Raw genomic sequence first — 15,244 nt, forward strand, 5'->3', positions numbered from 1 at the left:
GAACCATGACTTAAATCAGCCCTTAACAGCTAGAGATTTCGGTACAGGGCATAGTTGGATCCACCACCTATATGGGGAGCAACAAGCACATAGCAATCTCACTGAAAGATCTCTGGGTGGCCAGACCTCATACAAGGCCCTCTTTGGCACTTAAATGTAAGTTCAAGTCCTTAAATGTCCAGAGATTGTGGCCGCAGCCACGCCCTTTGACGTAAATGATTGTTGTGCTGTCTTACAGGACTTACAAAACTTCTGTGACGACCAAGCCAATGAGCTGTTAAAGACGCCTGCCTCTGCAGGAATCAAGAAGAAGCCAGAACCTTCTGACTGGATTTCACAAGTTGGTGATCTAATTTATGAAAGTATTGAGGTAGAAAAGGAGTTAGGCCCATCATACCGTGCACCGGTGCTAGTCCTTGGCATTCAAGATGCAAGAACTGTGACTGTGCCCCCTCTTGCTTGTTCTAAAGACAATCATTTTGTATCCATTGTCCACATCAAATTACATCACGTGGCAGATTCTTAACAGTTGGCCACAAGGAGTCCTTGGTAGTTCCCTTAACTCCTCTTGTTGCCATACCGAAAAATCCTCTGCAGCTTGTGAGCACCACCGAATCTGTTTCCTCCCAGCTGGGATGAGTAGGGGGTGGTGAATGAACTTCAATTAATTCCCAATACCGCTACAATTCTAGCCACACAACTAAAGTGAGCTCTGTACTTACTACTGCATCTAGTGCAGCTGATGTCGTTTCTACCAATCCACCTCTTTTGGATTTTTTAGATTCGATTACTGTACCTGTGGCACCAGTTTTTCAATGAACAGCTTCTTGTTATTACGTGGGATCAGCTGATTTTTCTTCTCACAGTTCTTCCATTTTGGACACTCCGCCTACGAAGGCTTGTGTTTTCTTTTCATTCCTGAAACCCATTAATCTTGTTGGATATATGTTTGGATAACACCTTCCTTGGTTTTTCTATTCCTTTTGCCTGGATTTGTGATGGTTTTCTTCTTGCTGATTAATGGCCATTACCTTCGAGAACGCTCTGCCACAGAACTGATCGATGAGGTGTTGCCGCCTCATTCATCTTCACATTTCAAGTGTACCAGATGTGGCACCTCATTCATCTTCACATTTCAGCTGTTCCAGTAGCTGATGGCATTGTTTGAGATAAAGTGCTTTACGATATAGTAAGATCGACAAAAATACTGTAGATTCCTTATGTATTTAGGGTTTCAATGGGTAATGTAATTGTACCTGGGTTACATTCTGATGATTGGCATGTCAAAACTATAAACACAATGTTCTCGGAGCTGGAATATTATACAATTTTTGAATCAGAGCATCTGTACCTGAATTCTGAGTTATTTGATGAAATGTTCTGTTACCATCTTTATTGACCTAACTATTTACATCAACATAATGTTTAAAGCACAATTTTTAATTATACACAATGAGAACATTGTCCTAATCTCCCACAAGGGAGCGCAAAAACATAGAGGGCTACGTTTACATATATTTCTGGATATGATGCATCAGACCTGAATTCATATTACTTCAATCTCGTCCCTACACCATCAAAGAAATATATGTGTACAATAACTAAGCTAATATATGCAGCCTCATTTTTGACCCAATTAGCTGTGAAAGGATACCATTGTTAGAAGGACACAGTCGACTAAGAAATTGATTTGGGGTACCAAACCTTGGCAAGTTTAGGGTCCGATCACCTTGTTCCAAGCCTGTTTAATTGCACGACATATTATTTTTCTGAATGATACAGTTCAGCAGACTACGTGTCTAGGGCTGGTAAAAATTGGAGACACTAATACCCCTAATATTCCTTCCATTTCCCGATTTGATAATTGGCAAACAACTCACAAATTACACTGAAGAACAACTCAATAGTATGTTACATAATGGTACATTTAACTCCACATGTTCAGGTACCAATGGGTGGTTATTGGGGCCAGTGGAAACAAATGGCTGGTATGCTCATTTTTTTTAATTCCATACTGGGGTTTAAGGCAAGCAGCCCCGATCCACATTATTCCCACTCTCTACATTCAGGTATTTGTCACCTCCTACTCAGTGGAGAAACTGCGCCAACAATGGTTGGAACATTTCACACTGTCTGCAGTAAAACAGCATCTTTCTCTTCTTTCAGAAGACATGGACCTATCAGATTTTCTCCTGGGTCCTAAGTCTCCACTCTCAAAAAGATTTATTTATGCCACATGTAATGACATTTTGAAATTGTCACAAATGGAAGCTGCAGCATGTTTAAGACAAATTGATCAAGATCATTTAGATAATTACTTGCTGTAGCTGACAATAGTATTAATATGTTGTCTTCTCGCATTTACAACCTAAACAACATTGTGTCATTCGTTATAGACATTATGCAAAATGACATGTCTTCTTTGTACCATGAGGAAAGTCGGCTTATAGCTATAATGCAGTTTAGCTTGACACTTCAGGTACTCACATGTGGTTGCCTACTATGGCGTTACCATAATTCTACACAGCTACTTTTGCTGTTCAGTCTGACAGGCAAACAATGACTCTTGGCCCAAAAAAATGCCACATACAAAATGTTACATCTCGAGAAGATAGAACATCTCCCACTCACAATAGCAGAGACACCGTCCATAGTGTGGCTGATACATGGCATAGTACCTTTACCAATTTCAACCTTTCAGATCACAGATTGCATGACACATTTCCCGAGTAGATATAAATTCCTAGCGAGCAGCTTTACTCATGAGTTATGGTCACTCCCATTCTCTTATCAATGTGAGCGAGCCGCGAAAGAGGTCTTTTTTACTGGAAAAGAATGTGACTTTTCTGGTGGTCACTCACTTGTCTGTAAACACGTTACCATTCACAGCGCAAGCAATTCTTCAGTAGCGAATTTGGTTTGTTATCTAAAAGAAATACCAGCCCCTTCAATATTCCAACTCATCATCTTCCTTTAAAATGGAAGCTCTTTAATGCTAAGCAACCAAGACTGTTGCTTCATGAAGACCAGGATCCCATATAATTTATCGGTCTCCCAGATAGTGACCTGCTGAAATACTGTCCATTTTCCCACTACACATACGGTCTCAGAAGCTACATTGTGGCCTTCCATCCTAACTTTTTAGCAAGCTAAGCCGACTCTAAGCCATATTTTTCCAAAAGGAGGTGGCATTAATATCTATCTCAGAAACCTTTGAACAACAGGTTGCAAGGACATCCATTGAAGTACAGTCCTTGCCTAATACAAGTTTGCCATTACACTTCGGCAAGCTAGTGCACCAAATATTTAATGCTTTGCACCCTGCCGAAATTGCGCACTTATTAAAAAATTATCAGAACTGGCTTGGTCAGTAGCTTCCAATACATTTTTGGAGTAATACCGGCATTTATCCATTCATTATTTCCCAGTGTGTTCGGAGGCATACCCTTGCTGTTATTCCTCATTGGTGGCATTTTGATTCTACTTTTGATATTCTGCAATTGATGTTCTATTTAGAAGCCCATTGGTACTGGAACAACCACTGGTCAAGCTGTGTAATCAGCGCATAAAGCGACTCTTTGGAGTCCCTTTGCTCCATAATCTGAACACTGACTGGTCATTGTCATTCCGACCCTCCTGGTTTACCTGCGTGCAGCCCGTGTGTCATTGCCAGCTGAGAGTAAGGCTCAAGCAGTGTCATCATAAGGATATTTGGGGCAGCAGGACAGATATATTTGTGAGTCCCTGTTCGGGGAAAAAGTTACATTTTATTGCCTATTTTCTGCCAATTCAAACCTGCAAACAGTATTGAATAATATAAATATACTGGAGGCCCAAAATCCTTAAAATTACACTAGTTAGAGAGAGACAGAGTTAGTGGTAGAGAGAGGGAGAGAGGTTCTGAAAGAAACATTGACAAATTTGAGATAGATTTAGAGAGAGACCAGCAGGCCTCTCGAAAAGTGGAGCCCCTGGGAATTTGCCCACTTTGCCTTAAAATGTCTCTGGGCTAAATATATCCCCAGGACGGAAGAAAAATATGCCTTTTAAAATCAGGTAAACACACACACCGATAGAATAGTCATTAAAGTAAGTAGTCAATATTTTCCCCAGTGAAACACAATTCTGTGGATTGGTAAGCAGCAAGAGATTAAGTGGAGTTAGGAATCGCCGCTCAATTTCTTGTGCTCATGCTGATTGATTTTCTTTTAGCCTCCTTTGTTTCAGGTGGTGGTTTGGTGAATGTAGTTTATTCTGTGGCTTCTGGCAAAATAAAGCAAGACTAGAGATGGCATAATATTTGCTTCCGTGTGTTTTTTTAAATCGCGACATTCCTTAATAGCCAACTGGAAAAATCTGCTTCTTTCCTCATTCTTCTGTTCTACACATTTGTCCATGACATTTAAATAAATATTCCATATATGCTATGAGGTAAAAATTAGGCTGCATTATCTAGATGGAGCTATCTTTATTTTTTGTTTTCTTCTCTCACTTTCAAAGTTCTCTTGATGAACCACAAGGTCCAAACTATGTATTTTGATCCTTTAAAGCTTCCTTACCCCCTTCAAAGCTCAATGAGGCACTGTATTTTGGTAGATGGCTTGGTGAAAATAGTTATACAGCGGTCCTCAGCATGGGTTGCCAGGCATAAAAATCATGAATAGGACAGAATATGCTTCTATTCACAACCTTGAACTGCGCTAAGCATGGTAACAATTGCCAAACTGTGACACAGAGGGAAGGGTAGGCTCACACATATGTAGTGACTTGTGTAGTTCTTATACTGACACCGCAAGCAGCACATTTGAAGCCTGGGTTGCTATAATCTACTTCTGCATGTTTGTAACAAATATTGAGGAGTTGCACACATGTATTTGATATGCGTATCGGATGTGCGTCCACATTGTTATGTGGTCCCAGAGTTGCAGTAAAATGGGCATAGGGAAGGGCTAATAGCAGCATTTTGGATAGACTGAAAAGATTAAGGCCTAGCCTTGTGTAGGGTCACCTCAAAGCATGGGTAGATGTCATCATCTCCATCTCCAGTTTGATTGGTTGATGAACATTAGCTGGAATCCAGTCTTCTTTAAGTTTAACCGGGGGGCAGTGGAAGAGGTGGGAAAATTCAAAGCTGCATCAGGTGAGCGCACTAATTAGCGTAGTAACAGTGCACTAATTAGCTAAGTAATCAACATGCTGTGCTTAAATTGTGTAGATGGTTGTAGGTGGTGGCACCTGCAGTCATTTAGGGAACCAGGACTCCTTTTCTTCATTATCAATCTTTGACTCAGAGAAAGAGAGAAAAAAGTAAAAAAACGTCAAAAGAAGGCGGGAGAGAATGATGGGAGAACAATGACAACAGGAGACAGTGAGGGTGGTAAAGAACCTGCTTGAGAAAGATGAAGACACAGGAAGTGTAGGATGGTGGAAGAAAGATGCATGATGTGGATCAAAACTCAGCATCCTTGATAGTCCCAACCCCGGCATTCGGGAGTGCTTGCTCCTGCATTTAAGTATTTACCAGTGGCTGCTATTATGTGTATCACATGCTTTCCATTGTTATTATTGCCTCTACTGTTTATATGCATAGATTATTTGCCCACTGTGCTTTATTGGCATTCAGACCTATTTCGCCAATTCATTATACTTGTTCCATCTGTACATTTGTAATGGTGCCCTGTCTGTACTCACGTCTGCCTACTCTGTATTTTTTTAAAATGTATAAATAAATTATAAAAAGAAAATTTAAAAAAGTATTTACCAGTGGCGTGACTTCCATTGGTGCAGCAGGTGCAGTGGCACTGGGGTCCAGAGGCCTGCGGGGTCCACTGAACCCTGATTATTGCTATATTTCACAATGTAAACAGTGGTCACAGGGCCCGTTGCCTTCCTTGCACTTGAGCCCATGACATACTGGCTGCCCCGTTGATTTTTATAAATAAAGCACTAAGAGCAAAAGCAAGCTGCTAAGGCATGACACGTTTCAAAGGCAATGCACAAGATTGGTCTTTAGAACTGTCTTTCTTTTCTGGTTTTCTAGCAAGGCGTTGAAGAAACAGCCGCAGAATGCAAAGAGCTGGGGGCTGCCGCCCATGCGTTCGTGGTGGACTGCAGCAAGCGAGAAGACATTTACAAAGCAGCAGAAAAGGTGAGGACTTGCAAAATACTTTTGCCCAGGAAATTTGCAACACGTGGATACAATGAATATTGACACTCCGGAAGTGACTAAAAGTAAAAGACGATGCAAGATCTGATACAAAGAAAATAAATAAAACAACACAATCCTACTTCCCAAGAGCAGCATCGAGCTTCACAGAGAACAGTTTTTAGCAGTAAGAGCACCTTAAACATCCAATGCTGTACGCAGCACTAGGTTTTTCCTGCTATCTACAATAAGCATTTTCAATGCAATAGGTCTCGCATTCATGCCCTCATCTTCTATCTCAGCACTGTATGTTTAGTTAACTGTTCACCTCATGCCAGAGTGGTGGTTGCAGGAGATTTCAACTGCACCTTCGAACCCCTGGCTAAAGAAGATCTAACGTGAATTGAAGAACATGACAATAGATGGGCAGTCCCTCAACTAGACCTACCTCCAGTCAAGAGATGAACGCAGCAGGCACTCCAACTTAACACCACTACTATAGAGTATGGTTAGAGGGCAGTTAATGGCAGATCACCATCAGATAAACATGGTGCTAATACCTATAACAGAGCCAGTTGCCCGTCTCGGATTGATAACAACTTCCTTGAGGTGAAACTGTGGGGAGAACTGGTTGATATGATCGTGGGCACCACCACAGAGCGCAATCACAACTCATTATACTTAACTTTGATAACCCTGTGGGAGGCACCTTACTATCAAGGGGGCAACTTACCACTGGCTTCTACTAGAGAGATAATCCTCTCAAACTGCAAAAAGTTCTTCAAATGGTGGAAGGTAATCCTGCACAACGCAAAGATCATTGGTATTCAACACGATTTAGCTGTAGGCATACTCGAGCTCCAGGCTGATGCCTATAGCGTAACCAGACTAGCATCTCCATTAAGGAGCCATACTCGTGGTATACCAAATACTGTAGGCAAAAAAGATCGATCATAGCAGCAGCTATTAAAGATAGGAACCAGTCGCTTATAAAAACTGCTAGGACATCCTACAGAGCATCCCTGCAGGAGGCAAAGTTAGAAAGGGATGAATTGCGCTGGCAGCAGCTCAAGGAAGCATGTTCAGCCAAAGAAACTAATCTGTTTTGGAAACTAGTCACTTGGGGGGGGTAAATCAGGCGCATGGTCACCTGTGAATCACATCACGGGCCAGGCATGGCATGATCACTTTAGAAAGCTTTATTCAATGCCAGAGGTCACCCCATCTGTGGAACTAGATGATTTAAATGGGTCCTCTGTAGAAGATGAGTATTTTCACCTAGCAGAGATAGAAGCCGCAATAAGCAAAATAGTGCTCTCCAAAGCAGCAGGACCAGATGGCCTACCAGGTGATATCTTTTTCGCCAACCCCTCCAATTGGACACATCACATTTTACTCCTAGCAAACGCCATAGCTAATGGAGCCCCAGTCCATGAGTCATAGAGGGCTGCCGAGGTGGTCCCTATTTATAAAAAGGGAGCTAGTGACGACCCTTCCAATTATAGACCCATCAGCTTGATTGATGCTCTGCAGAATGTCTTTGGCCGAGTCCTTCTCCAGAGGATACAGTCATGGACTGAGGATGAAGCCATCCTTTCCCAGTACCAAGTCCGGTTTTAGATCAAAGACTGGAACGATGGACCAGGTCTTTAGACTCCTCCTTATTCACTGGAAGGTACAGGTGATTGGCAAGGGCAGTTTTTATCTCACATTTATCGACTTAAAGACTGCCTTTGACATGGTCCCTAGAATCAAGTTGTGGACAACGCTTAGTGAAATGGCCTTCTCGACCGCTTGTTAGATTGTAAATATCAGAGGAAGGGACCGGCCTACGACGTATTCAAAGCAATGATAAATAGTGCAGTGAAGAAGATGTGTAAGTGTTGTAAATTACACAGACTCAAAGTGTGAAGTGAGAGTTACATATGAAATACTAACAAAGCGCTCTAACACCTTTTGCTCTCTGACTACACTGTCATGGCTGAGGAGGAAGAGCGGGAGGGCTATTTCCAGCCCTCTTCGTGATTTGAGTGTGCAGTGTGGCATTGCGTAATGTCGTTGCTATCTTTGGACTAATAAAAAACACTCCAGCTGTAGTAGGGCCATGGCTTCACCTCTTGGGGCAGGGCAGGCTGTGCTTTATGGCAGGCATGGAAGGAGGGAGGGATGTACTCGGCTGCAGCTTGGGCCTCGTACAGTGCCCCTGCTATTACTAGTGAGTGCGAGGCGCTGAGGTGGTGGTATTGGGGGTGGTGGTGTTGGTATTGGTGGTGGTGGCATTGGTGGTATTGGTGGTGGTGGTATTGGTAATGGTGGTGGTGGTATAGGTGGTGGCATTTGTGGTATTGTTGGTATTGGTGGTGGGGTATTGGTGTTGATGGTATTGGTGGTTGTGGTATTGGTGGTATGGTTGTATTGGTGGTGGGGAATTGGTGGTGGTGGTGGTATTGTTGGTGGTATTGGTGGAAGTATTAGTGGTGTTGTTAGGATTGAAGGTGGTATTGGTGGTGGTGGTATTGGTGGTGGTGGCGGGTTTGATGGTGATGGTGGTGGTATTGGTGGTGGTGGTATTGGTGGTGGTATTGGTGATGGTGGTATTGGTATTGGTGGCGGGTTTCATGGTGGTGTTAGTGGTATTGGTTGTGGTGGTGTTGGTGGGGGTGGTAGTGGTTGTGGTGGTATTGGTGGTGGTGGTATTGGTGGTGGTATTGGTGGTGGTAGTATTGGTGGTAGTATTGGTATTGGCGGTATTATTGGTGGTGGTGTTATTGGATTGATGGTGATGATATTGGTGGTGGTGGCAGTATTGGTGGTGGTGGCGGTATTGGTGGTGGTGGTATTGGTGGCGGTGGTGGTATTGGTAGTGATGGTATTGGTGGTGTTGGTGGTTTTGGTGATGGTGGTATGGGGTGGTGGTATTGGTGGTGGTATTCATGGTGGTGGTGGTATTGGTGGTGGTGGTAATGGTGGTGGTGTTGTTGTTGTTAATAAAACAGGTTTTTGAAAACAACCCGTCAGGTGGCATAGTGCAGATGACATGTAACACAGATGTGCTGTTGTCAGCTTCCTTCAGCTCATTAGCACATTATTATGTGCTACCTGGAATTCACACAATTTTATTCTCTAATCATTTCTAAATCCATTTTATTTGAGGGGGTTGAAACAGACACAAGATAATGCCGGTTTAAAGTGATTGAAAGAGGGCGCCCGTGTTGAGGTGCAGCCCTGCTGCTTAAAAAAACACAGGTGGTTTCAGATGAAGCAGCGCATGGCCGGCCTTCAGTAAGAGAAACTCAATAAAGTAAATAGTGCTTACAGACTAAATAACAGGTCCTGTGTAACAACTGAAGTAAAGGGGCCAGTAGCCATGGGATGTTACAAATGAAGACAAGGCTGTACTAAGGAGGGACTAACAAGCCTATTAACATATCCAAAGGCAGCATTTACAAAAGACAATGACACAAGCCAATGAAAAATATGAGAGGAGAGTGGGCGCAGCTTCTCTCCCATACTCTATTACAACAGTCTCGCAGAGTGAGCAGCGTATGCACGCTACCGCTAGACTCGACCTAAAAAGATATTTCCTACACTTTTTCCCAGAATGGGAGGATATTTGCATTTTCTGGATGGAATCCAGCACCCTTGTGCTGCAGATGCTTCTGGCCTTGTTGTAGAAATGGAGCCACATGTAACGAGCTTTTTAAAATTATACGGTAGAAAAGTAAAGTGTTGAATTAAAAATATCAAAGCTATAAAAACGCATAGTTTCTTAATGAAAAAATATATAAAAATTCGACATTCAGTTTTCAAAACAATTTTAAAGATGGTAGTATATTTACAGTTTTTTTGTGATTGTGATAAAATTGCAAGGAATTACATTTCAATCCTTATTTTGTTCCATTTTTAGGATTAGATGATATCACAATTTTATGAGTAGAGTAGTTTAGAAAACGAAATTTCGTTTATAAATATTAGCTAACTGTACAATGCTTGTGAAGCAATATATCCCCCATCCGTTGAAGCATTTTATGTCTTCATCATTTGGCTTCATCTCTTCCCTCCTGTCTACTCTTTCACCGTGGACCTGCCCAAAAAAAAGTGCTCATCAACCACTAAGCTTGATGGACGTTGGTTAGGGCCTTTTAGCCATTGAGCTAAAAAATCTGGTTTCTGGTGTATTTAATTAACATATATGTTGCAATCACAAGCCACGTGTGCACATTCTTGCAGTGAGGGTCCTTGTGGTTGGCCCTGTAGATTCCATGCTTAGGTCCAGATTTAAAAATAGTTCATGCAGTGTAAAGGCCAAGGGTGGATGCACAGGAATGCCCATACACCACCCACAGGATGCCTCCCTGATGCTAAGTAACTCAAGGTAACACATTGCAACGCCTTGCTTTACTTTGGGTTACAAACCAACGTAAATCGTGATTTGCATCAGTTTGTAAATTCCCCCAGAATTCCTTTGCATCGGGTCTGTGTTAAAAAAAGTATCACAAACCTGCTGCAAAGTTTTGTAAATCCGGGCCTTAATATGTAGCTATATATATATTTTTTTTTTGTAAAAACAATTTTTATTGGCAGTCAAGTTCGAAATTAGTTCAGTACAATGGATAAAACAATGCAGTAATAACCGACATTCTAGGATAACCACGCATTCTGACGAGATGCCTTTTATATATAACAATCCCCCAAACCGTTCCCTCCCTGTGTCCCACCCCCCTAGTCAGTGTGCCATTGTCCTCTCTCTCAAGCAGCTGTGAACCAACAGTGAGTCACCTCCCTGATAAGAACAATAGTAAAAGGTAAGTAGTGCGTATCCGTGGGGGATCCGATCTCTCAGAACCTCTGTCATTACTTGTTGTTATTGTGTGCCTCGTTGGAAGTGGGGTACCCCTTAAGATAATATCCTTACGGTGTCGCTACTCCCTCATCCTCGCTCAGTTCGCTCTCAGGCAACTGGAGCGCAATCACTAGGGCCTCCCACGCTCTAGCCACCTCTAAGGCCTTGTCATTGTCTAGGCGCCTGGCCTGTTGCAGCCGCAACGCGCTCTCCGCCTTTGCCCATCGCACCAGAGTGGTCCTCCAACACAAGTAGCTGGGTCCCTGGCTAGATTTCCAGTGCATGGTGATCTCTTGTTTGGCCAGTATCAAGCCCAAATCGTAAAAATATGTAGCTATATATGAACTTATCTGGCCCAGTAACTTGAAATGTGTAAGAAAGCACATGAAGATCAAAGCTGGGACATATGATGCCGCGTTAGTCAATTACTCCCAAAATGCCCAGATTTCAACACCTGTAAATGGGCTAATATCGATAAGAATGTGCTGCATTGCTTACTCATTGTCTTGCTAGCAACACTACAACATTTACATGTTTTACAACAGTTTATTATTGTTTATATTTTTAATTTCAGGTTAAGGAGGAGGTCGGCGAGGTTACCATCTTGATAAATAATGCTGGTGTAATATTCTGCGCAGATCTGCTCACGCTTAAAGATAACCAGATACAAAAAACATTTGAAGTCAACGTACTCGCTCATTTCTGGGTAAGTGCCCAGTACCACAACTGTGAACAAACACACTTGTGCTGGCTCATATTTCTTTGATTTCCAGTTAAAACTCTGACAATTCCTTAGAAGTGTACGTTATATCCTGGGTTAATGCCTCAATGTGGTATCAACCTTTTGGCATGTAAGATTTGTGGGATTTGGCCCTCGGATTTAGAGTTCCAATTTCAGGAAATATGGTATTTTATGGAGAAAAGTGGATTAAAATACAATTAAGTGTATTGAGAGAAGGAAATCGAAGAACATCCACACACTTATTGTTTCTAATAAAGACAATTCAATAAGAAGTGGAGGATATTCTTTAATTGATAAAGAGCCTTTGAACACCCAACATGTGTTTCACTCTCGCGGATTAACCAGTGAAGCTCAGCGAATAGACAAACAAATTCAGACTGCTTGGGTGCAAAATCAGTGGGAGCCAGCAGTCTCTGCCTGTTCAAATACAAGTGTTGTTATCTTTGTTTTGGTCTAGCAGAACAGAATGTGCTAGGTTTTACCCCTCCCAATACAGTTCGATGTAGGTATCCAGATATTCCTCAGGGAGTAGTGGAGCTATCAAAATCAGCCTCAGACCCTCACCCTGTCCAATAAGGATTCAATACAACACTTTCCATATCATGCTATTACTTCTAGCCAGTTTACTACATTACTTTAAATCAGCTGAAATGGTAGATATGTGCGATAATCTGATTGAGGTACATTTCTTACTTCACTATGGGACTACAAGAAGCCTGGTGTGTTCTGTTTTGTGATTACCATGTTTAAAGTTGTCATTCTTCATGTTCAGCTGTGCAGTAGCCTACAAGGATGCTATGGGCCGTGGTGCAAGTAAGGAAAATTGAATCTTTAACTGCTACTGAGGTAGTAAAATACAGCAATTATCAGGCTTTACTGGGCCCTGGTGCTATTACACCCGCTGTACCAATGGTAGCCCTGCAGCTGTGTCATTTGAATTTGTATGATGCTTTACAGGTGTTTTGCTATTTAGGGGTCCTTCATTGGGCGAAAGTATTTTATGTGCAGAAAAGTGGACTGTGGACATAACCAGGATGTCTACAGCGCTGTTGCTCTTCTACCCTATGCTTTGAGAACAATATGCCCCTAACTACTCTGCTTTCAGTTCAACTTTGAGATTGATCTTTTAAACACTCTACACGTGATAGTTGCAGATGATTGGGTGGAGATTAGTTTCACTTGCTGAGCTAAGTGGAGGGAAAAGAGGCACAAAACTTTACACTGGGGCCATTATTAACTTTAGGAAGCCTGGGAGAATGTCTCGGTAAACTGTGCAGAAGGCTGCAGATAGATCACGTTCCCATGCATGTCTCTGGCTGTGAGCACAATAGTGCTATTTTCTGTGCCAGGGTGAGGTTGGAAGCTGAATTGACAGTCACTCAAGGCAGAGTTTAGTGGAGACTATGCTGGGCAGACCCAAAATAGGAGGGACATGTGCTAGATTGCCTGGGTCTATATAGAGGGTAACACTTCTAGAGCTGAGTGAGCAATTCATGGCGGAATCAAGATGGGAGTGAATGCCTGGGGAATAAACCTAGCCATTATGCCAACTCTTGAAAAATGCATGCATATTCCTTTGAGGAGCATTTGCTATATGAAGTTTAGCCTTTTACTAGTGGGCACTTGTAGCCACTGTTGTGGATGTGCCATGCTGTGCATTCAATTGACGATTTACAGTTTTCTTGAGTGGCTTTCATTGGCACTCTTGCTTAGCTTTATGGCTCTTACATTAATGCTGAACCATTTACTCACTTCTCCTTTATTGGACCTGATGATACACCCTGTGGCAAATTCAATGACATTTAGGGTCAGAGTGCATGTTGTTTAAGTTTTTTAATCAAGAAGGGTCATTGAGTATCGCTTTAGTGATAGGTGATTTGTGAGGTTTCCTAGGTATTACAAAGTGTATCATGGTGTGTTCAGACTAGTTCAAGAGTGTGGTATGCACTGAGTGCCTAGGAGGTTTTTCCATCCAGATTATGATATGCCCCAATCTATGGGCCAGCTGGACCACTTTGTTGTGCTCGGTGGGCAAAATGTTTGGGGTTGGGGGAGTGATATACGAGTGAAGCATCTGAGGAAAGTGTGGAACAGCAAGAGCACTTGACCACTGTAGTTTCAAGGAAGTCCAAGGTATCCCATATGATCTTCTAGCATGAAATGGCATCTGCAAATACTAGAGTTACAGTGCCACTCCTATTAATCCCTCTGCTTTGTCTAAGGGGATTGTAACCTGGATGAAGAAGATCAGAGAGGAGTGGGGAAGAAGAGCCTGGGAAACGTTCCCGAGTAATGGTTGGGAGGAAGAAAAAGTAATCAATGAGGTTATGTTATTAAAAGAGGAGCTGCTCATTTATTATTCACTGCTTCTTTGAAGGAGGGCCCCATTTTTTCTTTTTTAGTTTAGTGGTGCACCTAGAATAGGAAGGGGCACCACAAAGCCTTTTTTTTATTGTTGTTGGGGGCTGCAGGGAGTCCAGCAGCCCCCCAGCAACAAGAATAGTAAATCTACGGGGTCATTAAATCTATGACCCCAGGAGAACTTAGTATAATTTTTTGAAGTACTCCTAGCTGGAGCTATATGCTTTTCAGCTGTGATGTTTTCTATGATTGCATTTTATGGGCTAAAACATGTTAAAAGAAAATCTTGGAGACATGTTAGTTTTTTGGTTTTTTTAAAACAACGTCTGACTATTTAAAAAAAAATTTCAACCACAAATGTAATTCACATAGAGGTACGTCTGGCTATGTGTAAAGGGAGGAGAACTAAGAATGAATGTAAAGGCGGGTGCTGTGTGGAAGGAAGGGGTGGGGTGGGGAGTAATTTCCTCAAGACAAGAACCCTCACTCATCGTTAGGTGACATGCTTCATTATATGGGTTCCCTCCTCACGCCGTAGTGTGGGCAACAACTCCCAGAGGGGAGGGCAGAGGTGTTTTCTCAAAAGATGAGCGTTAGTGTGCAGGTGAATGAGGTGCAGAGTGCAAATAGAGTGATAAAGAGTGGTTTAAAAATGTCTACCTCAGTCCACTGAAAGTTTATTTGGTGGTCACAGTGACATAGTTAAAAATGCAAGAGGATTAGGGATTCAGCAGATATACCCTATTTGTAAGGTCAACATGTTTCTGCCAACAGGCATTTGTCAGGACCTATATTACCAGTCACTCTGCAAACGTGATGAATTGCAAAAAAGAAAATAATACAAGCCCCCACTGGAACTGTGTGGCTCGTTGTTCCAACGTCCCTTGGATACCAGGAACATGGCAACCCGCAAAACGCATCCCGCAGCTCCCTTACTACTACGGACTCCCTTAACCGGGGCTCTTACACTTCGGGAGTGGACTCGCTCCTCGAAGACGCTTCACTGACCTACTGACATGCGGGACAGTGCGTCCTCTTTTACAGACCAAACGGACTTTCAGACATCGGCGCTTCACTGAATCCAAGCTTAAACAGGATCAACTAAAAATTCATATTCAAGTCTTTCCTTTTTGTTGAATTTTGAGACGTGTGT

The 15,244-nt window shown here is 42.4% G+C and overlaps 1 protein-coding gene across 2 annotated transcripts in view; it reads left to right on the plus strand.

Annotated features, from left to right (window-relative positions):
• LOC144818644 (17-beta-hydroxysteroid dehydrogenase 13-like) overlaps window positions 1–15,244 on the plus strand; it is a 377,312-nt gene that overhangs the window by 161,793 nt on the left and 200,275 nt on the right. For both annotated transcript variants that reach the window (XM_078676267.1, XM_078676268.1), the window contains exons 3-4: window positions 6,041–6,148; window positions 11,563–11,694. In XM_078676267.1, the coding sequence (XP_078532393.1) occupies window positions 6,041–6,148; window positions 11,563–11,694 (240 nt within the window). The remainder of the gene's footprint in view (window positions 1–6,040; window positions 6,149–11,562; window positions 11,695–15,244) is intronic.

The sequence above is a fragment of the Lissotriton helveticus genome, chromosome 2_1 (assembly GCF_964261635.1).
Source record: "Lissotriton helveticus chromosome 2_1, aLisHel1.1, whole genome shotgun sequence".
NCBI lineage: Eukaryota > Metazoa > Chordata > Amphibia > Caudata > Salamandridae > Lissotriton > Lissotriton helveticus.